This window comes from Vicia villosa, linkage group LG4, assembly GCF_029867415.1.
Source record: "Vicia villosa cultivar HV-30 ecotype Madison, WI linkage group LG4, Vvil1.0, whole genome shotgun sequence".
In the NCBI taxonomy this organism is placed as follows: Eukaryota; Viridiplantae; Streptophyta; class Magnoliopsida; order Fabales; family Fabaceae; genus Vicia; species Vicia villosa.
Window position 1 is genome coordinate 70829749 of NC_081183.1, and position 25953 is coordinate 70855701.

Sequence of the window (25953 nt, forward strand, 5' to 3'; positions counted from 1 at the left end):
ATGTGAGTTCCATCTATATTACTTGCTATGTATATATATATATATATGAGCATGCGTATGATTTGTTTTACGATGTAATTGTGACGCCTCAAATGTGATGTATGTTTTGAGATTTTGCACTCTGATTTTCTTGTATATTTTCGGGGTAGATTTGGGGTATAACAATAGTGGTATCAGAGCAGGTCGGCCTGTCCGGCCAAGTGTCGTGTCGTAGTGTGGTTTAACAATACTTGTATTGTTGTTTTGTGCTGATTGTTTCTGTGTTGTAGTGAATAGTTGAGATTGCTGGAAGAAATGATGCTGCGATAGCTACTGCTTGGAAGAAATGGCTCAAGCTTTGGAACATCAACCGAATGTTGGTGAGAATGCTGCTTCTCGCAACTTGGCTACCTTCCAAAGAGAGAATCCTCCCGTGTTCAAGGGAACTCATGATCTTGATGGCGCATTGACATGGCTAAAGGAGATTGAGAGAATCTTCCGTGTGATGGATTACCCTTCTATTCAAAAGGTTCGGTATGGGACTCATATGCTAGCAGTCGAGGCTGATGACTGGTGGCTAGAGACTCGTAGAAGATTGGAAGCTAGTGGTGAGGAGATCTCTTGGGTAGTGTTCCACATGGAGTTCTTAAGGAAGTACTTTCCTGAGGATGTCCGTGGAAAGAAGGAGATTGAATTCCTTGATCTAAGGCAAGGGAACAAGTCTATTGTGGAATATGCTGCTAAGTTTGGTGGGTTGGCTAAGTTTTACCAACACAATGATGGAGCCAATGGTGAGTTTTCCAAGTGCATCAAGTTTGAGAATGGATTGCATCCAGAGATTAAGAAAGTAATTAATTACCAAAAGATTCGCATCTTTGCTGATTTGGTTAATTGTTGTCGAATCTATGAGGAAGAAAACAATGCTCTTTATAGTGTTATTAATGAAAAGAGGGGCAAGGGTCAACAAGGCCGTGGTAAGCCTTATGAAGCTCCGAGTGGAAAGTAGAGAAAGTGGTGAGTGGCTCGGTATTGGGAACTGTTCATCACTCATCTACCCTAAAAGACACAAACCAATCTCTTTTCCTTCTTTCTAAGGGCATTGTTATTTCCGCTCGAACGCATCGTAGGCGATCCCTTATGCAAGAGCGCGAACGGTAACTCCGCCCAACTAAAAAACACAAAAACAAACAGAAAATCGTGAGCCGAGCTACGATAACTCTGATTCCTGAAAAGGATACGTAGGCAGTGGGGTAGGGCCCGTGCAAGTACAATTCTTTATTTTCCCTACATTTTGAATTCATTCGCATATAGACATAGACATAGTACACACCCTTTAGATAGAAACAAACATAGGTGGATACCATCGAGTACGATGGGCGTGAGGGGTGCTAATACCTTCCCCTCGCGTAACCGACTCCCGTACCTAGATTCTCTGGTCACAAGACCCTGTTCCTTCCTTTGTTAGGTTTCCTGGTATTCCTTTCCCTTATGGGATAAATATATTGGTGGCGACTCTGTTCATTTTTCGCGAGCGTGCGACAGCTGGCGACTCTGCTGGGGATGTTGATAGATATGTGCTGGTCCATTCTTAGTAAGTCGATCCTAGCCTTTGTTTGTTTCTTTTATTGGGTGTTTATTTGTTTGCTTATATGTTTTCATCCTGTATATATGCTTGCACATCATGTTTATTTCTTGCTTGCATATCATATTTACTTTCCGCATGCGTCTGGACTATATTATGGGTCCCCGTGGGGACCACATATTTTCTCTGTTTGCAGGTTGGGTGGGATGTTCTATGAGGTAAAAGGCCCAATACCCAGGCCAGAGTTGACACATAGGATACCTAGGATAAAGTGGATAGTCATGACGCCGACAGAATGTCAGGTTCTGTTGATTGCGATCATGAGACCCACGACCAGTCGAGACTCGAATGGGATACCATTGTTGGCATGTATTTGCAACGATGATGGTGTTTCAGGAGAGTTGTTAACGCTAGAGACCTTTTGACCTACCCTGACCTAGATTCACCTGTGAGTGGGGAGGGATATACATGACAGGTACCGTTGGTGACTATTCTGTTCTGTTGGTGACTATTGTCGTCGTGGTTGTGTGGTACCTATGCCGGAATTCTGACCTTATGCCGTCCGACCTCATTCAGAGACAACAATACAGTTTTCCCACATTGGAGGGATTTCCATTGCATCATTTACATCATGGCATATTTAAATTCCAAAAAAAAAAAAGAAAAAGAAAAGAAAAAAGAGAAAAGAAAGAAAAGATGTTGTAAAAAAAAGAAAAGAAAGAAAAAAGAAATTTATTATCACTCATATGCATGCCATTTTTTCAGGGTATCCGAGGTTACCACTCTTTCATCCAGGATGGCTAACAACGTGACTTTTACCAAAGAGGTTACTAGGCGTACCTTCACCTGCAGTTTCTTCCCTGAGGATATAACGCCTCTGATCCGTTTGAGCACTTCAGTTACTGGGCATAACTTGGATGAGTTCATAAAGACATATGGCCATATCTTACACATGTTGACTTCTCGGGTTGATGAATGGGCTCTATACACGCTTCTTCAGTTCTACGATCCTGAGTTACGATGTTTCACCTTTCTTGACTACCAACTGGCTCCAACCCTCGAAGAATATGCTGACATCCTCAAGATTAAGGTTCAACATAGAATCCCTTTTGTATGTGTACCCGAGAAACCGAAAATGGATCGAATTGCTGGTGCTCTTTATTTGAGCATGAAAGACGTTACAGATAACTGGAAGCCTAATGGTGGAACTCACGGGTTCTATGTGAAATTTCTGATGAGGAAAGCTAATGCCCTTGTTATTGAGAAGAAATGGAAAGAATTCAATGCTCTCTTAGCTGTTATGATCTATGGTTTGGTGTTGTTCCCGAATATCTCGAATTTCGTCGATCTCACTGCCATTTGCCTCTTTATGGATCAAAACCCTGTGCCTACTCTCTTGGCGGATACTTATTATGCTGTTCATTCCAGGTATGGGACGAAGGGAGCAGTTGGAGGCTGCTTACCGTTGCTATACGAGTGGTTCACTTCACACTTGCCTAAAAGTGGACCGTTTGTCACAACAAGGGATTCACAGAAATGGCCTCAAAGGATCATGGGGCTTACTGCGAATGACATCGTTTGGTATCACCTTGGAAAGGGGATAGAGGAGGTTATTACTAGATGTGGTAGTTTTGACAACGTTCCCCTCATAGGAACAAAAGGAGTTATCAATTACAATCCGAGGCTAGCGCTGCGCCAATTGGGTTTTGTGCTAAAGGACAAGCCATTAGACAAAGAAATATTTGAATCTGTTTGCTTTGAGAAAGGGGCTGATCCAGTGGGTCTAGAAAAAGTGAGGAGCGCCTGGAATAGTATTCATACAGATGACCGAACTTCCTTAGGAGGGAAGAATGCCGTTGCTAAACAAGCCTACACTGATTGGGTGAAAGATAGAGTCAAGGAGCGCCTGTTGCCTTTCCCGAAGGTTAAACCATTGTATGAGCAACCACCTGAAGTTTTAACTGCCACCGTGCCAGCTGAAGACTACAACCAAGTGCATGTGGAAAATATCAGGTTGCGAGAAAAAAGGCAAGATGCTAAGATAAAGTACTTCTTGGTGAATCAGAAAAGGGCTGAATTAGCACATGAGGTTAAAATGTTGAAAGGAGGATCTTCCAGAGTTCAAAAGAGGACTAGAACTGAAAGGGGTGAAAAAGCTACCACTATTGTTGTTGAGGATAACAAGAAGATCATAAAAAGGGCCATAAAAGAGGCAGAAGAGAAGCTCAAGCGAGAGTACCAAGAGGACTTGAAAGCCCACAAGCTCCAACTAGAAAAAGAGACTAAATATCAGCTGAGAACTATGAAAAAGAAACTGGAAGAAGAGACTACCCAAAGAATAGCAGTTGAGACTCAGCTGAAAGGGAGTCACCTCCGCACCGCTCGACTAACAGAAGAGAATTCCAAGCTCAGAGATCAAATGGCAAGTATGGAGAATGCACCTGAGAAGGAACATCTCCCAGAATGTAAAGGATGTGACGAACTTAGGGAGTGCTGCAAGAAGTTGGATGGGCATTTGTTTCGCAAAGATGGGGTGATTCAAAGCCTTCTTAAAGGAAGAGATTGAGTAGCAACCAAGAAACTGTTTGATGAAACTAAGAAGTGGAGCGACGAGCACTTCAGACAAGGAGGGCCTCTTTTTTATATTCAGATGGACTGATGTTTGAGTCTGTATGTCTCAACCACCACCAGGCTTGTTGGATGGGGTCTTTTATTTCCCTTGTTGAACTATCTTGTTGATGTATGGCTTGCCCAAGTTTAAATTTCTGTTATGAATGAAAAAGAACTAGTTTCTCTTGATACTTATCTTTTGTCACATTGTTAGCTATTCTGGATCAATATTAAATCTTGGATAATCTGAAAATGGCACATCACGTCATACGCACACATGCACTCATGCATTCACATTGTCACATTGCATTTTCAGGTTATTGTACAAGAAACTAATTGGGGTCCCTTTCAGCAATAGGTTTCTGCTTCAACGACAAAGCTGACTTCCTTACATCCTTACTGCACCAGGAACAACGAGAAGAGAATCATGGACCAATTTGAACAGAATCAAGCTGCCCTCCGTAGGGATATGGATGTTATGGGGGAAAGAATGACCCAACTTATGGAGACCCTCCATGTCGTTGTCCAAGGACAAGAGGAGCTCAGAAAGAGTGTCGCTGGATTGGTCAAGGATGCTCCTACCAATTCTCTTGATGGAGGAGTGAAAACTAAGGAGACTCCTATTAATGAGACACTTAAAGTAGTGGACGACCATCACGAGGTTATTGATCTTGAACACGATCTTACTACTGAGTTGACCGAGACTGCTAAGATGTACCAGGCTCTTGAAGAGCGCCTTAAGGCTGTTGAGGTTGCTAAAACCTCAAGTTTCAACACTGCTGCTTTGTGCTTGGTACCTGGGATTGTTATTCCCCCAAACTTTAAGGTACCAGATTTTGATAAGTACAAGGGAGTCACCTGCCCAGAGACTCACATCCGTTCCTACTGCCGTAAGATGGCTGCTCATGCTAAAAACGAACCATTGCTCATGCATTTCTTCCAGGACAGTCTCACTGGAGCCCCGTTGGAGTGGTATATGAAACTTGAGAGGTCTAATGTTAGTACTTGGGGAGAACTTGTTGATGCCTTCTTGAAACAATACCACTATAACACCGCTATGGCTCCTAGCCGTGCCCAGCTTCAAAATATGTCACAAAAGTCTGAAGAATCTTTCAAAGAATACGCCCAGAGGTGGCGCGAACTTGCTGCTCGAGTTCAACCTCCTCTCCTCGACCGCGAATTGATTGATCTGTTTATGGGTACTCTGAAAGGGCCGTATCTTCAGCACATGGTTAGTAATACTTCTCCTTCCTTCTCAGATGTGGTCATCATTGGTGAACGGGTTGAGAACTGTGTTAAAGCTGGTACCATTCAAGGTGTTACTAATCCTAGCAATTCTAATGGTAATAGTAAGAAGCCCTACTCCGGATTTGTGAAGAAGAAAGAAGGTGAGACTAGCACCGCCTCTGTTGATCAAGGCCGAGCTCCTGTATACTCTGCTGTTCCACCTCCTTATTACCCAATGCCTTATGTTGTTCCTGGCCCATATGTCCCTCAAGCATATGCTGCTACTCTTCCACAGCCATGGGTGGCACCTCAACAGCCGTTCATCCCACAACAACAAGTTGCTGCTCCTCAGAATCGTCAGCAAAATCCTAGGCCTCAAGGTCAAAGAGCTCCACAAAGGCCAAGGTACCAGGATAGGTGTATAGATCCGGTTCCGATGTCGTATGCTCAGCTTCTCCCTTAGTTGCTTGCTGGTCAGTTGGTACAGCTTCGTGAACTTGGTCCTCCACCTAGTCCTCTTCCTCCCGGATATGATGTTAATGCCCGTTGTGAATTTCATTCAGGGGCTCCAGGCCATACAATTGAAAAGTGTAGGGCATTCAAGTTAAAGGTTCAGGATCTCCTTGATGACAAGCTTATCTCGTTCGCTCCTACTGGTCCTAATGTGTAGAATAATCCTATGCCTCCTCACACAGGTGCGACCAATGCTGTTGAGTTATGTGACGACCAAATCCTGGTAACTGATGTTAATGAGGTTAAGATGCCGCTCGCAATTGTCAGAGAGCACCTCGTGCAACAAGAGGTTTTGTGTGAACTACATGACTTCTGTTTACAATGTTCTTCTAATCCAGAGGAATGTGCCAGGTTGAGGGAAGAGATTCAAAAGCTGATGGATGAAGGTATTCTTAGAGTGGAAAGGGTTGTTTCTAATGAAAATGTGGCTACTCTAGAAATCCCTTACTATCCTGCTGAGGTGTCAAAGACTCAAGGCATTCCTTTGGTCATTCATGCCCCGAGTACTCCATTGGTTACTCAAGCTCCAAGAATTCCGTTGGTTATTCAGGTTCCAAGTGCTCCTCTGACTCCCTCGACTCCATCTCCCGTTTCCTCTTCTGTGGGTGATTCTAAGGCGGTTCCTTGGAGTTATAATGCTGTGTATATTCGAGGGAAGAAGTATGATTGTCCCCCGGTGGGTAATTCGAGTGTCACTAATATTGCTGGGACTAGTGGCATCACTCGTAGTGGTCGAATCTTCGCTGCCCCTCCTCCACTTCCTAAAGAGACCAACAAAGATGCCAATGCACAAGCGAAGGGGAAGCAAGTTGCTGTTGACCCTCATGAGACCCGTACTGCACAAGATGCTGAACAACTTCTGAGAATCATTAAGAAAAGTGACTATAAAGTGATTGATCAACTTGACCAAACTCAAGCTAAGATTTCCATCTTGTCCCTTTTGGTGCACTCAGAAGCTCACCGTGATGCTCTAATGAAAGTTCTGGCTTCCGCTCATGTAACTCAAGACATTACTGTGCCTCAGTTTGAAGGGGTTGTGACCAACATTGCTGCTGGTAATTGTTTGGGTTTTCGTGATGATGAACTTCCACCTGAGGGTAGAGCACACAACAAAGCGTTGCATATCTCCATAAAGTGTCTGGATGCCGTGTTGTCTCGAGTTCTGATTGATACGGGTTCTTCTCTTAATGTGATGCCCAAAGCTACTTTGTTTAAGCTGAGTATGGATGGGGTTATGATGAGACCATGCACTATGAGTGTCAGGGCGTTTGATGGTTCTAGAAGGTCCGTGGAAGGGGAAATTGATCTGCCTGTTTTGATTGGTCCTCACATGTTTTACATTGCCTTCTACGTTATGGACATACGCCCTTCGTACACTTGCCTCTTGGGTCGTCCTTGGATTCACGCTGCTGGAGCTGTGACATCTACCCTCCACCAGTGTTTGAAATTTTTTGTGAATGACAAGATTGTTGTGATCACTGGTGAAGAGGATCTGATAGTTAATAATCTGGCAGTATACCGTTATGTGGAAGTGGAGGGAGAGATGCAAGAGACACCCTTTCAAGCCTTAGAGATTGTATCGGTTGACAAACTCCCTGTGGTCGAGAATAAGAGGGAACTTGGAGCACCCCTCTCATCCTTGAATGATGCTAAAGCTTTCTTAGAAGCTGGTGTTCCCCATGGTGCCTGGGGCAAGCTGATTGATGTCTATGAGAAGCGAGACAAGTATGGGCTTGGATACCAACCGTCCTCTTCTACTCAACTCAGCACCACCCTCGGAAAGAAGGTGATTCCCCTGATTTCTTAGGTGTTCGTCAGTGCCAGTACTAGTTCTGGAGGTCAGGTTCTCGCCGTGGATGATGATGATGATGAAGAAGATCTCTCCAGATTCATTTTCCATGTTGCGCCTGGACACGAACTCAACATTTGGACCATATTGGACATCCCTAGAGTCACTTTTATGGAGATGTAATTTTCTTGTTTTGATAAATCGTGTGTCTTGCCCCAGACATATTGATGACTTGTATAAAGAAGGGCCCCCCATGTGTTTCAATTTGTTTAATATTGAATGAAAATCATATTTTCGCATGCAATTACTATTCCATTTCTTTCATTTTTACTTTAAAAAATTTTTCAAAAATGGCAAAGCTTTTTCTCCTTTTTCATTTCTTTTATGTGTTGCATTCTAAGGCATGAACCATCCATCGTGCAGATCTGGCTCGGATTCCATCAAAAATGATAATGTTACAGTTCCACGTCTTGATATCCTTGAGAATCCAATTGACCAAGCTGATGGAGATAGTGGAGAAGATTGTGAAGTCCCTGAGGAATTGGCAAGACTCTTGAGACAAGAAGAGAAATCCATTCAGCCACATCAGGAGGTCATAGAAATCATCAACCTCGATACAGAAGAGGCAAAGAGAGAAGTCAAGATAGGGGCCGCTTTGCAAAGTGATGTAAAGAGAAGGTTGATTGAGCTGCTCCGAGAGTATGTTGACATCTTCGCCTGGTCATACGAAGACATGCCTGGTTTAGACACGGATATAGTTATGCACAGGTTACCGCTCAAACCAGAATGTCCGCCTGTAAAGCAGAAACCACGAAGAACTCGACCTAATATGGCTTTGAAAATCAAGGAGGAAGTTGAAAAACAGTTGAAGGCTGGTTTCTTATCTGTGTGTGAATATCCTCCTTGGATTGCAAACATCGTACCTGTTCCTAAGAAGGACGGAAAGGTAAGCATGTGTGTCGACTACCGAGATTTGAATAGGGCAAGTCCGAAGGATGATTTTCCTCTGCCTCATATTGATGTGTTAGTCGACAATATTGCTCTGTATTCGGTATTCTCATTCATGGATGGTTTTTCTGGCTATAATCAAATAAAGATGGCTCCTGAAGATATGACCAAGACTACTTTTACCACTCCGTGGGGTACGTATTGTTATGAAGTGATGCCTTTTGGTCTTAAGAATGCTGGTGCAACATATCAACGTGCGATGGTGACCCTTTTCCATGATATGATCCATAAGGAGATTGAAGTGTACGTTGATGATATGATTGCAAAATCCCAAACTGAGGAGGAACACTTGGTATATCTTGAGAAATTGTTTGCTCGTCTGCGAAAATTCAAGTTGAGGCTTAATCCAAACAAGTGCACTTTTGGAGTGCGATCTGGAAAGTTACTTGGATTCATCGTGAGCCAACGAGGGATTGAGGTTGACCCTGATAAAGTAAGAGCAATACAGAATATGCCAGCACCAAAGAATGAAAAAGAAGTTCGAGGGTTCCTTGGGAGATTGAATTACATAGCCAGGTTCATTTCTCATCTCACTGACACTTGTGAACCCATCTTTAAACTGCTGCGCAAGAATCAAGATATACGTTGGGATGATCATTGTCAAGAAGCCTTTGAAAGGATCAAGCAATACCTCCAAGAGCCACCAATTCTCATGCCTCCGATTCCTGGGAGACCGCTTCTTATGTACTTAACTGTGCTTGAAGGATCTATGGGGTGTGTGCTGGGCCAGCATGACGAGTCTGGTCGAAAAGAGTGCGCCATTTATTACCTGAGCAAAAAGTTTACCGATTGTGAATCCCGTTACTCACTACTCGAGAAAACTTACTGTGCTTTGGTATGGGCCGCTCGCCGACTGAGGCAGTATATGTTGACCCACACCACTCTATTGATCTCCAAAATGGACCCGATAAAGTACATCTTTGAAAAACCGGCCCTTACAGGAAGACTAGCATGATGGAAAATGCTTTTATCAGAATACGACATCCAGTATGTCACACAGAAGGCCATCAAAGGAAGTGTCCTTGCAGATCATCTTGCTCACCAGCCATTAGAAGAATATCAGTCAATGAAGTTTGACTTCCCTGATGAAGATATCATGAAACTAGATGACCATGAAGGACCCGAACCAGGGGAGCGATGGACTCTCACGTTCGATGGTGCATCAAATGCTATGGGCCATGGTATTGGGGCAGTTTTGACTTCTCCTCGTCAAACTCACATCCCTTTCACAGCTAGAATATGTTTTGATTGCACAAACAATGTCGCAGAGTACGAAGCTTGCATAATGGGCCTCGAAGCAGCCATTGATATGAGGATCAAGATCCTTGAGGTTTACGGAGATTCTGCCTTGGTTATACATCAAGTGAGAGGTGATTGGGAGACAAGACACCCCAACTTAGTTCCTTATAGGGACTATATCTTGGAGTTGTTGCCCGCTTTCGAGGAAATCACTTTCAAACATATCCCCCGAGAGGAGAATCAGTTGGCAGATGCTTTGGCTACTTTGGCAGCTATGTTCAGAGTTAGCTCCCCCAAAGAAGTGCCAGACATAAGGATCCTCCGTTACAAAGAGCCTGCACATGTATTCCCTGCTCATTGTCTCACTACTGAAGATGTGTATGACGAAAAGCCATGGTATTATGACATCAAAAGGTATGTTGAGAAGCAAGAGTATCCCGAAGATGCTACGATTGGTGATAAGCGAACTAGTTAGAGCATAACCATGTTCACATCAATTCTATGATAAGTCTGTGAGGTTTTCTTCTTCTGAAGAGGAAGGTGTTGAGTTGTTGTCTGCTAGACAGTTGCGTTTGTTGGTGAAAGAGGATGTTCAAGTGTTTGTTTTGGTTTCATCAATGTCTATTGAGAACCAAGCGATCATAGAAGAGTTGAAGGTGGTGTGCGAATTTCCTGAAGTTTTCCTTGATGAAATTCCTGATGTGCCGCCTGAGAGAGAAGTTGAGTTCTCTATTGATCTTGTACTTGATAGTAGACCTGTGTCTATGGCACCGTATAGGATTTCCGGATCTGAGTTATCCGATTTGAAGAAGCAATTGGAAGAGTTGCTTGAGAAGAAGTTTGTGAGACCTAGTGTGTCGTCGCGGGGAGCTCCAGTGTTGTTGGTTAAGAAGAAGGATGGAAGTATGAGACTTTGTATTGATTATCGTCAGTTGAATAAGGTGACAATCAAGAACAAGTATCCACTTCCAAGAATTGATGACTTGATGGATCAATTGGTTGGTGCTCTTGTGTTTAGCAAGATTGATCTGAGGTCGGGTTACCATCTGTCATACCTCAAAATTTGCCCTCATATATTTACGAATGACACTTTATTACGAATAAAAGTAATGGCACGTTTGGTAAGAGTGTAAGGTTTGCGGGTACAAGGTCCCAGGTTCGAATCCCATGTCTGACATTTTTTTCTTTATTTGTTACTAACTTTATTTCTGTTTTAAATTATTTTCAAAAAAATCATAAAATTATATTTTTCTATTATTTTTAATTAATTTTCGTATTTTATTAATTATGTATTTAAATTTTTTTTTTTTTACTTTTTCCATTTTTATTCATAAAAATTACCAAAAAATCATAAAATAAAATATATAAAAAAGGATTTGAAAACTTTCTTTCCTCTTTCCCTTTTTAGGAATAACACTTATTTTTAGAAAAGAATTATTGTAATTAGTTAAAATAATTTTTGAGTCTTAAATGAAATAATGTTTGATTTTTAAGCCTTAATTATTTTTGATTGATTAAATGATTTTATTTTATTTTTAATTAATCTAATTTTATGTGTGTATATATACTAACATTTTCTACACTTTCGAAAAAGAGGGAACAATTGAACCCTTACTTTCTTCCCACAAAACCTTTGCTGTTGTATAAACTTTTTGACGTACATAATTTTCACAGATTATACAGGAACAACTAACCCCTATTTTCATTCACAAACAAAAGATTCTTCAACTATTGATACCAATTCATCACCAAGAAACATCCCTCCAAACCATTCACAAGCAATGGGAGAAAAAAGAGACGGCAGAGGAGTTCTATTCCAACCTGAAAATTTGTGAAACAGGTGGAGGTGGCTGCCAAGGAAATCCGACTCAAAGCTTTAAAGAAAAAATCGTGAAACAAAGTTACATAGCAGACAGAATCACAGGCGAATTCATGTGGTTCCAAGCCTCAAAAACGATTCTTCAGGGTTCTTTGAAGGTTTCCAGAACATCACCATTATCTAAAGCATTCAGAATCACGAAGATACGAGTCACGGTTTGTCCCAAAATTTTCGAAATCAAATTCGTACTTACGCGCATCTTCAACATGTTTTGATTGCATAATTGTGTTCCTAATCATGTTTCGACGCTGTCTGGATAATTTAATTGAGTTTTAAGCGCAAGTTAAAGCAGGTGCCATGGCTAGGGTTAGTAAGTTCCGTTTTAGGGTTTTTCAATACAGGAGCAATTGGATCATGAGACTGGTTCCATTATGCTCAGGAGGAAATTCTGATTCGATCCATGGTTCTTCCTTGAATTTATAGTGTGTATTTTTTATTTTTGAAGGATTGCAGACCTATAGCAACGGTGAAGAAAACCGTGGTTGAAACTCTGGCCGTCCATAAGGAAGACGACGAACTGGCGCGTATCTGAGTTAATTTTTGTTTTTGAAAACAATTAGTATTGTATATTATTCGTGTTGATTGCAATGTTATCAGCGGATGAATTATGGCCTGGTGGTAAGAGTGTTAGTTCTAAGTGCTTGATGCGCAAGGGCAGGGGTTCAATCCTCTTGCAATATTTTTGAAATATTTTCTTTGAATAAACCTGCAGGTGGATCTAGTGCCTACGTTTTATCAGACATACCGTATACCCTCAAGCATCAACCAGTGATCTTCCAAGGACACAGATCTGACGTCCCAGCAGCGCGTCCACACCATGCACCTCACAGGCTCGCCACACCCAAGCGCAGCTAAGTTTGTTTTCATATTTTTTTATTTCTATTTTTATGATTCTTATTTTAATTGTTTTTTTTTTTACCAAATTCTTTTTAAAAAACATTAATCTTGTTTATATAAACTTTTATTTTATAAAACCATGATGAACTTTTGATAATTATTTAATTTAATTTAAATGATTAGAATATTAGTTTAAATTGATTTGTTAATTTAGAATAATATTTAAAATTATTTTATTAAATTAGAATAATAATCAAAAATAGGTTTATTAATCATTTAATTAATAATTAAGGCTAGACAATCAAACCAAAAACCTAAATTTTTTGCTGATTCAATTAATTAGGTTGAAAACCAATAACTCACTCATTTAAGGTTTTTATTCTATTAACCATGGTTAACTTGTGCCCTGATCAGGGTTGCAAGGTTTGTCATTAGATCACTCATGCACTAACATTTTTCTTCTCTTCTTTGCGCAAATTTTCAGGGTTATCTTCAGATACCTCCCGACTGCGCGCCACGCCTTTTACGAAGTTAAGTCCCGACTCTATTTTCTTTTATTTTATTTATTTAAATTTTTATTTGCATTATAAAATGATTATTAGGGTAAAAACCTCGAAAGTCAATGGACTCTTTTGCACTCACGTCTTTTATTTATTTTTGCCGATTTGTCAGGGTTAACCCCGAGGCTACCTCCGACTGCCAACCATATCAGATCAAATCAAAAAGCTAAGTCCTTTTCATACTTTTTTTTTATTATTATTTTCCTTGCCCTTCTTTTGATTTTTATAGGGTTAACCCTAATTATTATTTGAATTGATAATACACTCATTCCTTCTTGTATATTTCTTCTTTTCCGATTTTTCAGGGTTTGCCAACCGCCAAAGCTCAAATAGTTGGTAACCCTAAACTCTAATCTTTTTTTTATTGTTTGCCTAATTATTACTTATGTCAAACCCACTGGTTTCATTCTCCCTTTCCCCCGCTGGTTTCTTTTTCCCCTTCCCCATATTGCTTTAATTATATTGTTTATATTTTTGCGTGGTTAGTAATTCTAGGGAGTGATAACTTTGAACTGAATTAGAGCCATTTAATTACAAGATAATTTATTTTGAATTAATCACGTGATTGTTGCACCCACACACCTTTTATGGTAACCTCTCTGTTGCCTGTTGCCTTGTGTTTTTGCAGAATAGCCATGTCCCTCGAATACGAGGATACCTCAGTCATGTTGCCTCGATTATGCAAAGGTCATACGACCCTAATGATGCTGCCTTCGATACACCAATATGACCTCGACCCTCGAAAGTTGCCTACGAAAAGGCTGAGGTATCCTCTGGCTGCCTACGAAAGGCTATTCTGGTTCTTCCCTTAGACCACCCGCCTCTCTATGGCATGGGACAGTCTTATAGCGAACGAACTCTCGATGACCCTTCAACCTCCAAATGAAAGGCTTCCTGCCCTCTTATGGCATGGATAGACCCTTTCACCCTGAAAGGCTAAAAGAACTATTTTTCTATATTATTAAGGTAATTGCCCCTAATTGCCTTGCTCTGGCTAAAAAACAGTTTCATATTCTTTCTCATAAACCTTCAAAATGGCTACGCTCATTTACAAGCTAAAGTCCATATTCACTTCTTCTACATTTCCGAAATCAAAGAGCAAAGCAATTAAGAGCCCATGGAAAACCATGGATGCAAAGGGTGCCTTACACCTTCCCTTTGCGTAATTACCCCCCGAACTCAGTTTTTATTTAAAAGGTTTTTCCTATTCTTTTAGCCTTTCGGATATTTGGATAAAATAAAAGTCGGTGGCGACTCATGCTTAACCGCGACATTTCGATAAAAAGTCAGTTCACCGTATTACAGAACTGGCGACTCTGCTGGGGAGAATTTTCGTATAAAAGAGGGGTTACCTTAAAAGTTTAGGAACACTTTAAATGTTTTCTATTATTTGCTTTGTTTGTTTTATTTTTCAGGGTTGTTTTGGGAAAAATGAAGGACGAATCCTATTCCCGGATTCAAGAACACTTAAGATTAGGAGCGGCATAGTCATGGAGACCCCCCCTTGTGCATGCTTGGGGTTGGTCAAAATGAAGGGAAAAAGAACAGGAAATACGGTGAACTGACTTTTTTATCGAAATGTCACGGTAAGCAAGAGTCGCCACCGACTTTTATTTTATCCAATCAGAAAGGCAAAAAGAACAGGAAAGACCTTTGAAAGATTTTGAGTTCGTGGGGTAGGTTATACAAAGGGAAGGTGTAAGGCACCCTTTTCATCCATGGTTATCCATGGGCTCTTAATTGCTTAGCTCACTTTGTTTGTTTGAAAAGTTTGAAGTGTCGTGTGTGAATAGTAAAAAGATTTCGTTAAGGACTTTAGCTTGTAAATAAGCGTAGCCTTGTTTTGAAATTATTTTGAAAAGGAGGTGCGAAAAGTAGTTTGAATTTGATTTGAATGTGAGCAAGCAATTAATAGCTACCTACCCTACGTTGTCTTTCTTGTTCTTTAAGTCTTTCGGGCGAAAGGATCTATCCATACCATGAGAGGGCAGGAAGTCTTTCAATTGGATGTGCGGGTCATCGAGAGAAGTATCTTTCGCCATAAGACTGTCCCTTGCCATAAAGAGGGCAGGTAGTCTAAGGGAAGGATATAATAGTCATTTAGGCAACAGTAAGGATACCTTATCAATCGAAGGGACTATCACCATTTAATCGAGGAAACATCGAGGGACAAGATCATTTTGTTCGTAGGCAACTCGAAGGGACTATGATCTTTTATCGGAGGGACGTGGTGATTTTGAATCGAAGGCAACAAGCTAAGGTATCCCTACGCTCGAAGGGACTTGACTATTTGATCGAAATCGAAAGCAATAGGCAACAAGAGGCGTTACCCTAGAGGTGGGTGTGTGTAGCAATCACGTGAGTTAGATTCGAATATTTATCTTGAGTTAGTGAGCTACCGTTCAATTAATTAGTCTTGTCACTCCCTAATTTACTAACCACGCAGTTTAATATATACAGAAAATTAAAACAGTTTATGGGTGCGGACCAATGGTTTTATGATGAAACGAATATCTCAAACTTGGTACCTCCCAGGGAATCCATGCACCATGTTAATGGAGTGAGCTTCTTCATTTCTTTTCTTCCTTGTTATACTGACGATTCCTCTATCCAACAGTTTCTGAAGATCGTCAATCACAGTTTCACATCCACGAATGGAGTTTGAGCACATTGAACAAACACTATAATCGCGAGGAGAAAAATAATCAAGTTCACACAAGACAGCATGCATTTGCACCAAAGATTGAGTTGATTCACGAACATCATACACACGCTCATAGATAGATTGAGTGTGTATAGCATTAACAGCCTCATGATTGGGTAATGGGTTAGCTTGGACATTAGGATTAACATCCCTAAAGGCGAGCATACCACTTCGGACCAGTTTCTGAACTTCACTTATATGAGGGTAACAATTTTCCACAGTGTGACCAGGAGAACCCTTGTGAAAAGCACAATGAGCCTCTAGCTTGTACCAGAATGGAGGATTATGAGGAGGAGGGCGTGGATCCCTTAGTTGAACTAGATTCTTTTGTAACAGCATGGGAAGAAATTCTGTCTAAGTCATCGGAATAGAATCAAAAGGTGGATACTTCCTTTGTTGATTTTGTTGAGGAGCTTGTTGTCGAGGCTGTTGAAGCTGAGGTTTTTGAACACTTGGTTGTGGAGCCTGGCTGACAAAGGGAGTAACATCAGCAATCTGTAAAGGCTGATATTGTCTCTTTCTTCCCCTTGAAATGGCGCTTACAACTTCTTCTTTCTTCTTGGTAAAGTCTCTACCAAACCATTTAGTTCCACCACCAGATAGTGATGAACCAACTTCTTTGTTTAAACGACTTTCTCGGATACCTTCTTCCAGTCGCATCTCCATGTTTACCATTTCAGTAAAGGCATTGGGTGCGCTTGCCACCATATTTTCATAGTAAAATATACTCAGGGTCTTGAGGAACACCTTTGTCCTTTCTTTCTCTTCCATTGAAGGGATGATCTGAGCATCTAGTTCACGCCATTTTTGCGCGTACTCTTTGAATGATTCTTTCTCCTTCTGGGACATAACACGGAGTTAATCTCTGTCCAGCACCATATCAATGTTGTACTTGTATTGTCTGATGAAAGCTTCACCCAAGTTATCGAATGTACGAATGTGAGTACTATCCAAACCCATATACCATTTCAAAGCAACTCTAGATAAGCTATCTTGAAAGTAATGAATCATTAGACGTTGGTTTTTAGTGTGCATAGACATCTTTCCGACATACATGGTTAGATGAATGTGGGGACAAGAATTCCCCTTGTACTTCTCAAATTCCGGGAGTCGGAACTTGGCAGGAACTCTGACATTAGGAACCATGCAAAGGTCATTAAATTTTTCCCAAATAGATCTTTTCCCCTTAGGGCCTTGATCTCTATCTGCATTTCCAGAAATTGGTCTTCAAACTCATTCATTCTTCCCATACCTTCAAAAGGTGCATCATGGAAAATCTGTTCGTTGTGGAGAGGAATAGTGTTTACAATAGTAGGAGTGGAGCAGCATGCGCCATTTTTAAGTCCTTGAAAGCGTGAACTGTCGAGCTCGAACGACGTTAAACAAAGCGCTTGTTGGGAGGCAACCCAACGTGGTGAGATTTTTTTATTTTCAGTATTCTTGTTTATATATCATCAGTCACTATGGCAAATGGAGGGCAAATAAAAAAAGAAACATTTTTTGTGAAAACCAGCGCGCCTCGCCATAGGACTGCGAGCCGCGACACTAAGTCAGAAGGCTTAGCGCGCCGCAACCACTAAGTACCGAGGCGCGGCTTCGCGAAATTCATTTTTTTTAAAAACATAGAAATAGGGTTTTGTTGTAAACCCCACTTCATTTGTTTTCCCCACATCGAGAACTGGCCCTCCACCGACGAGGCTCGAGCCGAAAATTTGAAATTTTGTCACTATTAACGTCAGCATCTCGTCCCCACCACCAATCAAGGTATGTTCCTACTTCTCTTTCCTTTCAATTTCATAAAAGAGGAGAGTTGAAACCCTAATAATGGGTAAGTAGATTCAAGCAATTTGAATGGTTATTCTGAAAAACCCTAGGTTAGAAGACTATGTAAGGGATTCTGGTTGTGGTAAAACTAACAGTTGAGTTGTGTGTGGATGCACCAGTGCACCACCATGCCTCTTTCAATTTTTCGCTCACAGTCGCGCCGCGCCACGAGCCATCGAGCTGCGACTGTGTAAAATTCTGCAGAGCTCTTTTAAATTTTTATACCTGATAATGTGTAATGTTGTTTGTGTGGTTACTTTTATCCATCTTTGCATATGCAACCAGCCAAGAGAGGTCGCACAAAGACTACAAGTGCCGGTCCCTGTGGTCCCCAAGCTCGGTCAACCATTATCAAACGCTTCTTGGGACCTGCACAAAAGGAGAGGTTTGCTCAATTAACCTCTCGCACCATTCTCCTTGAGAAGTTGATTGTCCCAAAAGAAGATGGTGAGTATGGTACACTGTGGAGTTATTTTGAACACCGGAAGTGGGACCGCGTATTCGAGCCTTATCAGGAAATCAATATGGACATAGTGAGGGAGTTCTATGCAAACGCTCTCAAACTCACCCCAGAAACTGTAGCCTACAATCATGAGACATTTGTCAAGGGTCACACTATCCGGTTCGACCGACAGGCTATTAGTGAGTTCTTGGGTAACCCGCTGCAACTACGAGAAGGTGAAAAATGCTACTATAGAAAGCATCTGTTGGAAACATCGTACATGCTGGACGATGTTACGAGGAAGATTTGTGCCAGCGGACGAGGACCGGTACTTGGAAAGAGTGGAGCTCCGATGCACTATCACAGGAAAGATCTAAACATCGATGCTCGAGCTGTGCTGTCAATTCTGAGTTATAACATCCGACCCCGAGCACATGTTACCACCATTCCAATGGATGCAGCATTAGTGATGAGAGTCATCATGTCCCGACACTCTGTAGATATCGCTTTCATTATCTCACAAGAGTTGAGGAGAGAAGCTTTGAGTGACACTGAGCATGGCATCAATGATAAATGTATATTACCATTCCCAGGTCTGATTATGGGGTTATGCCATGCTGAGGGAGTAGATTGTTCTGATAAGGGACACTTAGTGATTCACACCACCATTGATGACACTTATATCGACAGATTCTGTAAAACCCCTTTTGAGAAAGATCAGCAAGCTGCAGCCACTAGCTCTCAAGCCGGACCTTTTGCAGGCCCTCCTCCCACCTTTAATCCACTGGTTGCCCATCATTACTATGCCTCCATGTGGGAGGCCAATCAGAGATCTCAGATTTTCTTGCATGATGCTATGCAGCAGCAATACAGGAACTCCATCTGTACCCCTAAGGAGCGTACCTTTCCCACTCGGGAGAGCTATTTCACGTATTGTGGATGGCCGGAGTCCGATCCTTATCCTGTGGGGGGTGGTGCCACTAGTGGAGTTGAGCAGCCGGAGCAGAATGAGCAGGTGCAGGAAGAGGATGACTTGGTAGATGATGAGGATCACATGTGGTGATTGTGGAGGACGGATGATGTTGATTTTTGTTTTGTTTGTTGACTAATGATATTTTATTTCCTGTTGTTTATTATTTTTAAGTTTATTGTTATGGATCTTAGGTGGCTTTTATGTCACCATGACTCAGTTCAGTACTTTCTTTCTGTTTGAATGATTTTGTCTTGATATTATTTTATCCCCAGTTTAGAATGAGTAGTTCCACAACATAATGAAAAGCTCAAGCAAGACAATGAGAGTACCAACAATGGAGCAACATGCATGAAAGTGGTAGAGAGTGGAAATTTTTGAAAGATTAATTTTTCCCTTTCTTTTTCAATAAAAGTGACAAGGCAGGTATGATTTTCAAACTCAAAATCTTAGTGTGTGCATGAAACGTAGGTTGTTAGTAAATACTAATAGAAGTTCTTTGTGGTACACAATTTTTTGTTGGATCGGCTTAGCCTTAACCATTGTGAGGAAAGCTTTCCATTGTTTACTATATGCTGGAGACCATCGATTAATTTGACATGTTTGTATTTTGCTAAACCAATTGTCGCATCATTTTGTGGAAATTTGTGAAAAGGACTTAGGCACTTGTTTGAATCTGAGAGTTTCTTTGAGCCTATTCCATCTTAAAACTTATTTTTTTCTGTGAGAGTATGATCCTTTGCTAACCATTCTTTGAGACTGAGGTCAAGATAAATTTCATACTATGTACCAAGAAAAACACCTGGTGAGTTTTGATCTCAATAGAAAAGTTTTGTTTTGGACCATCAACCATAAACTTTGGTGATGTGTTTTCTCTTTTACCCTTATAGAAAGTAGGGGAGCATTTATATAATCCAGATACAGGTTGATTTCCAAGTTGGGGAGAGTCATAATCAAAAGAAGAGTAAGTACAGGTGGTGATTTGCAAAGAACAAAAGAACTTCGTAGCTTGAAAAAAAAAAGAGAAGAAATATGAGAAAAAACAACGTTTGAACTTAGACAGTTGTTGACAATAAAGGAAACATCGAGCTACGAATGAAAAGATGAACGAGTTAGAAAGCTAATGGTATAGAGAAAAAGGAATGAGTTATGTGATTCGGATGCTTCCCTAGAATAGGAACAACCCTTGAACATCTTCTTTTCTTTGAATTTAAACCACATTACAACCCTATAAAGACCTTTTGATTCTCAGATTCCACAGGACTTGATGCTAAAAATATGGTGAGCGTATGATATGAATATTTGTTGATTTAATTGTTTGGATGAGTGCTTAACCCCTTAGTTATTCATCATACTTTTTGATGAGAGTGATTAGTGCTGATTCAACTGCGGTTGTGTAGTGTTTTGAACTTCTGGAGGTAATTTCCTTTCAAAATTTGTTTCATGTGTATGTTCTGAGTTTGCAGGGAGATGAAGAGTGTCTGAGTTGGTCACTGAATTGAACCATTTGAAAAACTTTTTGAAAAACCTGTTGCATGATTGTTGGTATGTGTTGTTGTAATCACTGAGGTAAGTAATTTTGTTTAGGGTTAAACAAAATCTAAGTTGGGGAGAGTTTGTTAGGAGTGAATTATCAGTATTTTCATGTGTAAAATTAACTACCTTTTGATCTGAAGTTAAACATATCTTATGATTTTTAAGGATTTTATGGTTAGAATTGAACTCTAGAGGTTCTATGCTAATTGTAGAGCGAATTGCATCACTTTGGGTGTTATTTGTGCAGATTTTAAAGTTGAAAAGTAAAGATGAAGAAGCACAAAGGCGTAGAGATTCTGGAGAAGAGAAATCATAAAGAAGGGGGATGAAGCAGAGGCCGACCCACGGAGATAAGGGGCGAGACGCGCCATCACTTCTGACTTTGGCTCGCGCCTCGCCAATCCATGCCGAGCCGCGGTAGCTTCGTAAAAAAAAAAGGAAAATTGTTATAAATAGAAGCTCTAATCCTCATAAGAGAGAGATCTTTGGTGAGCGAAATTCAGAGAGCATTCCCATTCAAGAGTAGAAAACAACATCCGACGGAGAATTCAAAATCAATTGAAGACATTCCCTTGATGAAGATGAATCCCTCTATTAAGTTTTGTGTGTTCTTCATGTCTAAGGAGAGCTAAACCCCATTGTGTTGAGTTTAAGGTAATAGTTAACCTATGAAGATGCAATTACTTTGATTAATTCCTGTGAACAATTGTTTGAGTTTTATTATCATTAAAGTACCTTGCTTTTATTTTATATCATTGTTGAACTATCAATCGAGAGATAGGGTTTATACTTTTGCCCTAGGTTCTTATATGGACTTGTTGATTAATCCTCAGAGATGAGATTTTGAATAATTTTTCATAAATCATCGTGTTTAATTCCCTTTATCTTTATAGTTATTCTGAGAGATCGAATATCATACCGGTAGAGGTGGCTCTAAATTGATCTTAGACATAATATCTCTTCTGAGGATGAATGAAGATCATAACTTATACAATGCTCACTTGTGGATTAATTGATTATTGCATATGAATAGGTTGATGAACCCTAAAACTCAACATATTCATCACCATTGTTATTCATTCTTAAGCTTTTAGTCATTTAATTCTTATTCTGTTATTTACATGTTCGGATTAAAATAATCAAAATCAATACTTTTTCACTACTCATTATAAATTAACTATAGAACGGAAGCAATATTAACTCAGTCTCTGTGGATACGATATTAGAAAATATTTACCCAAAATACTTTCAACAACACCTTTTAAAACTTGTTAAGTATTGTTAAAGCTTAACATTTTAAAAACCCATTGAGTATTGTTGAAGCTCAACACCCAAAAGGATTTTGCCACTTTGGCTCTTTATTTTTCTTATTGAGTATTGTTAAAGCTCAACACACAAATGCTCTAACTTCCCTATTGCACTTAAGGGGTATGTAGGCACAAGATACGATGTCTTCTCGAGCACACTTTTAAAATCTTCTTTTCTTACCCTCCCACTATATTTAAACAAAATACATAAACAACAAAAACAATAAGAATAACAAACATATATTTTCAACGAGGTTTATACGGAGTACCATAGATGTGAGGGGTGCCACTACCTTCACATTGCATAACGAACCCCATAACCTAAGATCTTTGTTCATGTTATTGATTTTGATTTTAAAAGACTTGTTTAATTTTATTTTTCTCTTTTCCCATTTCCTTTGGAAATAATAAAGTGCGGTGGAAACTTTCACTAAAATAATGAGATGGGTCAATCCAATGGCCTCGGTCTCAATTTTCACCGCTAAAGTATCAGCTGGATCTGAAGAAGATGGTGATAAAGGTGCACGTAGAGGATATTTTCCATTTTCAGGTGCGAGGGGTGTCTTAGGTGGTGATGGGTTTTCATCTGGATTTTCTAATTGGTAGCGCTAGTTGTTATGGGTATGGATATTAGTAAACTCTTGTTTAGGTAAGGTGAAATAATGGATAACTTCATAATTGAGAAGGATTTTGAATAGGCCAGGTCCTTCTCGCCTTACTAAACTTTGGTTTAAGCAATGATTAAAATTTAGTAGATTGTAACCATGAGCAGGTGTCAGATGGGTTACACGGTTGCGTAGGCCTAATGCTATAGTGATATGGGTGACTAGTTCGCCCATATAAATGTCTTCTAGCAACTGAAACTTGTCCCAACTCATATGGCAAACATGAAACAGACACTGTCAAAAATTTCTAGATAGACTAGGAAAGAAAAATCAAGATAATGTGAAGGTGGAATGGCTCTCTCAGTTGGGATATCAAAGTGTTTTTCTTTGGACATCATTTTTGAAGATTATCCTCATCTTATCGACTGTATGCATCCTAAAAAAATGTTAGTAGATAAATTTTGCTAAGGAGAATGCAGTGGCCTTGAAGAGAAAACACACACAAGTTAGAAATCTTTATTAACTAAAATTATAAATAAGATGAAAGGAAATTTGTGGTTTGCCTCCCACGCAACGCTTTATATAATGTCGGTAGCCCGACAGTTTAGGAGCATCAGTACTCCTGGTGATTCATCCGAGAACGATTTTCGATCAAACTTTTAATAATCTTCGGTTTCCATGGCCATTTATCAAGCCACCTCTCATATCCCTCACCTTTTCTTTTATTTCTTCTGTAGGGTGGTTCAGACTTCTGAACTTGTGGTGGTGGTTCTCGATCTATCATCAATATTAGCTTTTCAGGTTTATGTTTGGTTATTTTCATTTCCACCTCAAAGGCTATCTCTTTCTTAACACCAATGATTCCCTAGTTTCAGGGTCCTTTAAATTTCATTTTTTATGGAGGACCTTAGACAAAGGTGCATCGGTGTGGATATTTTCCAAAATCTCCACATACCTATTGGATCAGGAGACTACCTTAGCATTCGTAGATATCTGCGGGAAAATAATAAGTGGGCTATAGGGAAGAGGAACAATAATAGGTGCTTCCTTCTCTACTTCTTCGACAACCTCCCTTTCGGGTGGCGTGGATTCTTCCTAATCTCTAATCTTTTCTCACCAGAACTCTCCTCAACCTCATTATCACTCTCCGTAGGATTTTCAATTTTTTCTTCACTACTGGTTATTTCAACATATGCATGCCTCTCAAGGAAAGGTTCTAGAGGTGTCTGTGCAAGCAAGGAGATTTTAGTCAACAATGCTTTGCTGTGAGTTGTAACACCTCGATTTTTATTTACTAGTTATTTATTATATTAATTATTATATGATATGGTAATTTATTAATTGGGTGATTTTGTGAACATATGTGTTATATGTATGTTGGGTGTGGGAATAATAGAATTAGTAATTAGGCCTAATAATAATGTTAGGAAGAGTAAAAGGTTTGGGTATGTGTTAGTAAGCCCATTAGTGAGAATAATATAGTAAGGGTTTTAATAAAAACAAGAGAAATAGAAGTTAGAAAGGGTAGTGAAGAAAAAAGGAAAAGAGGAGAAAGAAGAGAAAGGGAAGAAAAGAAGAGGAAACCCTTAAAGGAAGAACTTCATCTAAGGTAGGGGTGGGTTTTCATTTGATTATGGGATATATGATTTATGTAATGGGTAGTAATATGTATTAGGATTTAAGATTTCAATTTCTAGGTTTTATATGCTTAGGTTTTAACTGATAATCCATGAAATTGATGTTTGAATCATGTTTTGATGTTAGTAATTGATGTTGTATGATGAATATATGTTATAATGGATTTAACTCATGAACTATGGCTATTTTGATTGGTTTTAATGGTGAAATATCGTGGAAAATGAAATATGTCAGAAGTAGAATTTTTCTTGTTTTTCGTGAGCGGGCTCAAAGGCGCTTACCGCGGTCTACAACAAAGAGTTTTATATTTTTATGAACTGAATTGGATCTTGTATGCTATTGATTTATCATGAATTTTCATGAATTTTTTGAATATGTTTGGATGATTTTTTAGGCAATTCTTTAAAAGAACATAACACTTGTTTTTTGTGTATATGTATGTTATGAATTACAATTGGTTGAGATTAACATTGTTGAGCATTGTTTGCTATATGTTAATTGTGACGTGTTGAATTAGTGAATGCTATAAAGTTGTTTCATATGTGATTGATAACATGTTGTATGTATGTTTGTGCATAAGGTGAGGTCATTTATATTTGTTGAATGGTGGGATATATGCTTGTATAATTAAGATCTGGTGATGGTCTTAATTGCATATAATTGTTGGTATTTTCACATGCATCATTTGTTGTCAATAGGAAATGTTTGTTAGTTTCGTGAAAGCTAGTGACTTGTCCCAACCCATGGAGATAGGTTTGAAGCTTAGGGGACGAGCTTATATTTTGTGGTTATTTGTCTTGGAGATGGACGCCGTGATACTGTTGAGGATAACAATGGGTACCGCATGCATATTGAATAGAGTCGCCTTGGAGTCATATGTCTCGATGTGAAATGTTATTTTGGTGTACATATATGATATTTTTGTGGATGGTAAATTGGTGGTAATTGTTTACCAAATTCATGGTTAGGTTATTTTCCCTTATTCTTGAGATTGATGTTCACATGTCTTCACCTGTTACTTGCTTTTAGGACCCTTATGCCATGATATCTTGTTGTACGTTTGCCTATTACATGTTGGGTATTTGTGACATTGCTTGTTTGATCGCATGTTCCCTTAGGTGCTTGATCCCGTCTTTCTAGGAGATGTGGATTGAGATAAACCTTAGGTAGAAAATAGAAAGTAGTTAGGAGAACTATGGCGCTCTGATTGCTCCATTGCATGTAGGAGGTACGTAGGCATAGAGTTCGGGAAACTCTAGCAAGCACATAATTATTAAAACTTGTTTATTCATGCATTTCATTCCTTTAGCAAGTAAGTTAACGTATACACACTTTTAGATTAGAAATATACGAGATTGGATCCTATGGAGTACCACAGATGTGAGGGGTGGTCATACCTTCCCCTCGCGTAACCGACACCCTTACCCTTTATCATTGGTCATGAGACGTTGCTTTATCCCTTTTAGGTTTTCTTTAGAGTTTTCCTTTCGCTCCTTGTGGGATAATTAAATATTCAATTGCGACTTTATTATTTTGATTTTTCCAGTTGCTTCAGCATTGAAGAAATTTCTTATGTGGTAAGTTGAGTTCAACAGGTTCTTTTGTTCGTCTTTTCTTTGACTTCTCTAAGGTTAAAATCAGCATTGATCAACCAAGTAGTTGTCAAAACTCTAGGAAGTAATAATTGCCTATTTTCTCATACCT

At 39.8% G+C, this 25953-nt stretch overlaps 1 protein-coding gene across 1 annotated transcript; it reads left to right on the forward strand.

The window, feature by feature from the left end:
- The first annotated feature begins 325 nt into the window (after positions 1–325).
- On the forward strand, positions 326–985 carry LOC131597353 (uncharacterized). Its single transcript, XM_058870058.1, has 2 exons — positions 326–508; positions 647–985. Exons 1-2 carry the CDS (start codon positions 326–328, stop codon positions 983–985), a joined length of 522 nt encoding a protein of 173 aa, XP_058726041.1.
- Positions 986–25953: the final 24968 nt, after the last annotated feature.